At 57.4% G+C, this 4393-nt stretch overlaps 2 protein-coding genes across 3 annotated transcripts in view; one reads left to right on the forward strand and one right to left on the reverse strand.

Moving 5' to 3' along the window:
• The window catches only part of TMEM190 (transmembrane protein 190), a 1751-nt gene extending 772 nt beyond the window's left edge, over positions 1 to 979 (forward strand). The window contains exons 3-5 of the mRNA XM_034986443.1: positions 325 to 450; positions 522 to 606; positions 695 to 979. Coding sequence (XP_034842334.1) covers positions 325 to 450; positions 522 to 606; positions 695 to 935 — 452 coding nt within the window. The 3' untranslated portion in view covers positions 936 to 979. The remainder of the gene's footprint in view (positions 1 to 324; positions 451 to 521; positions 607 to 694) is intronic.
• A 929-nt stretch (positions 980 to 1908) lies between these two features.
• Positions 1909 to 4393, reverse strand: part of TMEM238 (transmembrane protein 238) — an 8439-nt gene continuing 5954 nt past the window's right edge. Inside the window, exons 2-3 of one of the 2 annotated variants that reach the window (XR_004675897.1) lie at positions 2180 to 2256; positions 1909 to 2033 (exon numbers count right to left, since the gene is read on the reverse strand). The gene's annotated coding sequence lies outside the window, so the exon portion shown is untranslated. The remainder of the gene's footprint in view (positions 2034 to 2179; positions 2257 to 4393) is intronic. The other variant, XM_034986445.1, reaches the window with a different exon arrangement.

Consider the following 4393-nt stretch of genomic DNA (forward strand, 5'->3'; position numbering starts at 1 on the left):
AGGGGCTGGGGACCAGGACTCCTGGGTCTGAGGGACGAGGGGCTGGGAGCCTGGACTCCTGGGTCTGAGGGAGGAGGATCTGGGAGTCTGGACTCCTGGGTCTGAGGGAGGAGGGCCTGGGAGCTGGACTCCTGGGTCTGAGGGAGGAGGGGCTGGGGGCCTGGACCCCTCGGTCTGAGGGACCAGGGCCGGGGCCTGGACCCCTGGTTCCTGCACAGAGTAAGCACTAGGCAGGCAATCCCGGAGCCTGACTTTGGGACCCTGGGGTTCTGAGGCCCTCGGGTCAGACTCTGTGACACAGCTTCCACTGTGGTTGGTCCCAAGGCTGTGAGGGAGATGTATGGGACCGGGAGAGCTGTGGGGGCCAGGCGGCAATCGAGAACCCCAATCTCTGTCTGCGTCTTCGATGCTGCTACCGTGACGGGGTCTGCTACCACCAGCGGCCAGATGGTGAGTGCCTGGAAGCCGGGCCCCCGGGGCAGCTGAGTCTCCTGGGTCTCAAACCTGCCTCCTTTTTCCAGAAACCATGCGGAGAAAGCACATGTGGGCGCTGGGCTGGACATGTGGAGGCCTCCTCTTCCTGATCTCCAGCATCTGCTTGTTCTGGCAAGTGGGGTTGGGGCTGAGGGTGGGCTCCCACACCCCCAGAGGAGCAGGCAGACGGTCAAGGCTGAGTGTATGCCCTCCCGGTCAGGTGGGCCAAGCGCCGCGATATGCTGCACCTTCCAGTGTTCTTAAAGGGCAAATGTGACCTGTCGAGGACCGTCTCTCTGTTATCCAAGGACCGGGGGACTTCGAGCCAAAAAAAGGCATCGGCTGGCAGCATGCCAAACTCCCTTCCTCTGGAGGGGGCCACGGATGTGTCAGGGGCCACCGAAGGGGAAGGGACGACAGAAGGGGGTGATGAAACAGAAGGGGGGGAGGACGAAGATTAGGGGCACCCCCGGGGGGACCCCTCAATACAGACATAGCATATAGACACGTGGTCTCTTTTCTAAGAACCATGGGAGCAGAGGGCTCATGAGCTCTGGGGCAGGGAGTGTGTGTGTGTGCGTGTGTGCATGAGGGGGCCGGGAACTGGGCTGTGATCATGGGGGTGCTGGGCTGAGTGGGGTCTGGAACCAGGGAGGGGTGGGTCAGTGGGGGTGGCCCGCAGCCCTCCTGCGGGAGCACCATTGATGGACAGCCTCCGCCGTGGACCCTTGGGATCCCGCCCTCCGCCAGCACGGTGCCATGCCTCCCACCGATGCCCGAGCATGGCAGGGCTCCCTGCGGGACATGGGCCACCGCCAGTGGACGACGTTACTCTCAGACTCTCCAGTGCCCGGGTGGAAATTCTCCTGGACGTGCGTACAGTACAAGACTTGTGTTGCCCAACCCTCCCGCCTTCCTCAGGTGCCACACCCATACCAAGTACCCTCCATAAGTACTTCCTTCCTGGGTGCCTGGGTGGCTCAGCGGGGGCGGACTCTCGATTTCGGCTCATGTCATGATCTCAGGGTCATGATCTCAGGGTCGTGAGATCAAGCCCCCTGCTAGGCTCCTTGCTGGGCGGGGAGTCTGCTTGAGATTCTCTCGCTCTCCCTCTCCCTCGGCCCCTCCCCCTCTAAAATAAATAAATAAATCTTTTTTTTTTAAAGGTACTTCCTCCCAATAAATACCCTGTGAGTCTAATTTGTCCCTCTGTCTGCTGCTTGGAGGACCCCCACACCAACCGAGGGGCATAGGCTGAGGGGCGTCTGGACTGAAGGGGTGGGTCTGGGCTCAAGATCCTGGCACCACTCTCCCATGCCCCTCCATGAGGGCCAATGTGAAGCTGGGCTCCAAGGTCCCCAAGGGCGTGGGTGGCCCTTCTGCGGGTGTGGCCTGGCCCCAGTACTGTCCCTCTCCCAGACAGACACACAGTGCTATGAGGCAGAGCCATTTATCCAGAGGAGGATGGGGCGGACAGGTAGGCATCCTGGTGGCCCAGATGATGGTGGGCGTAACTGCACACCGCAGTCCAGTCCTGACAGGTGGGTCCGTGGGTCCATCTGCAGGAGGAAGGGTGGGGTTAGTGGTGGTGCGGGACCCCTCCCAGGACCCATGCATTCCCGGGGCCCCCCGCCCAGCGGCCTGAGGGGCAGGGGAAGGGAGCCCCTTCTTCCTGCTTTAGCCCCTCATACATTGACTCACACACCTGCTCAATTGCCCCTCCACCCCTCCATGCCCCCATCTGCTGCAGCGTATTTGCCTCACCGGGGTCAGAGGTACAAGCTGGAGAAGGAGAGACAGGAAGTCAGAGAGGACAGATGAACACGTAGAGGGAACGATGGGTACAGAGACAAAGAGACACCGGAGACAGAGACAGAGACAGAGACAGACACGGAGAAAGAAAACAAAACATAATGGCTTCTGCCGGGTGGCTCTGTCTGTCTACTCCATTCATTTTGGTCCCAGAGGGGGAAGGGAATCTTCAGGTCCCTGTGTTAAAATTCAAGTTCTCTGTCCTTCGTGTGCTGGAAGCACTTCACCCCACCCACTAAGGAGTCCTGGGTTTGAACAGGCCTGTCTTCGTTCGAAGAGGGGCCTACACTCCAGCCAGCTTGGCCCACATTTCTGGCAGGTGGTTCCAGCGGGAGATCCGCCCAGCTGTGTTAGACTTCTGGGCAAGGTAAAGGATTTTCACCGCTGGTGGGTGGTTCTAATTTCTGTGCCAAATTTTGTGTGAGCTGATGCCTCCTCATCTACGCATACATCTTGTCTTAAACCCGGCTCCTCCTCTGAGCTACAGAACGCAGCTGACGATTGGAGTGACTATTTTCTCAGTTCTCACGAAGAAGGGTGTATAACTAGTCCCATTCTGGATGCACAGGAGAAAAGTTAAATTCATCACATACAGAGAAGGTCTTAGCACGTCAGGATTTAATTCTTTTACAGAACTCCCATCCGAGAAACTGAGTCAGTCACTCATCCATTGTTGACATTGTTCCTCCTCTCTATCTACCCATTGGCCAACCCATCCATTCTCTCAGCTACCATCCTATCTGCCCAAATCACCTGTTCCCCAATTCTGATGAATCTTACCAATTCATCAGTCTAACCATATCCATCCATCCACCAATTCATCCATCCACCAATTGAACATTCATTCCTCTATCCGCCCACCCATTCACCAGTCTGTCCACTCATCCACCAGCCAATCCATCCACCCGTCAAACAACCCATCCGTCCATCCACGCATCCACCCACCGACCCAGTCACACTTCTCTGACTTCCTGAGCTTTTTGCAGAGCAATGCTAAGAATGAAGACACCAGAGACCCAGGCCTTACCATCAGGAAGCTCCCTGTCCAGCGGGACAGGCAGTCCCAGCAGAGACACCACAAGACAGACAACAAGCAATAACGGGGGTAACTCAGACAATACGAAGACCCAGAGAAAGGCTACAAAGTTGCGTTGGATCTTAATGGACACAAAGGATGTTTTCCATGTGGAGTACGGACAGCAAGGGCACTCCTGCTGTAGGGGAGAATGGACTGAGGGATGCCATCATAACTGCAAAGAAGGCAGGAGATGTGGGGCTGAAACATGTGGGGCCCACAGACAGTGAGTGGCGGGGATTTCATGAGAGGGCAATAGGGAGCCACAGCAGGTGTTTGAGCAAAGGAGTGCAAGCTGGAGAGTGTGTGTTTAGGAAAGGGGATAGAAGACAGAGAGGAGAGAGAAAAGGGAAGGAATGAGCAGCAAAGCCTTCCCTGCATCTCACACTCCTGGTATTCTCGCTCTTTCCCTCTCTCTCAGAAGAATCCTAGCTGTGTGCCCTTGGGCAAGAGGTGGCACCTTTCTGGGCCTCAATGTCCTCCACGGGATGGGGATGGTACTAGCAGTGACCCCCGAGACCCAGTTACAGGGAGAGGATTAAATGGGACCTGGTGCTCCAGGGGGCTGGAGTGGAGAGAGGGGTCTCCAAGTGTGGGGGGAGCGAGTAGTGGCTCTCTAGGCCTCATCTGGGGGGCCAGGTCTCTTTGTCTCTTCCAAGTCTGTGCTCATGCCTGCTGTCCAAGGCTCCATCCTCTGGGCCCTGCTGCTCTCCTCCCTCGTTTTGATCTGGTCCTTTGTCTTTCCCTCCCCATTGTCCCTCTCCCTCCCTATCTCTCCATCTCTCCTCTATTTCCACCCCCATATCTCTTCCCATCTCTCCCCTCTGTCTCTCCAGCTCTCCCCGTCTCTCTCCAGCTTCCCCCCTCATCTCTCCCCATCTCTCCATCTTTCCCCCCCGTCTGTCCAGCTCTTCCCCTGTCTCTCCATCTCTCCCCCGTCTCTCCATCTCTCCCCCTGTCTCTCCAACTCTCCCCGTTTCTCCAGCTCTCCCCCTCTGTTTCTCCATCTCTCCCCCCGACTGTCCAGCTCTC

This window comes from Mirounga leonina, unplaced genomic scaffold (genome assembly GCF_011800145.1).
Source record: "Mirounga leonina isolate KUSES-001 unplaced genomic scaffold, KU_Mleo_1.0 Mir_376, whole genome shotgun sequence".
NCBI classification, from domain to species: domain Eukaryota; kingdom Metazoa; phylum Chordata; class Mammalia; order Carnivora; family Phocidae; genus Mirounga; species Mirounga leonina.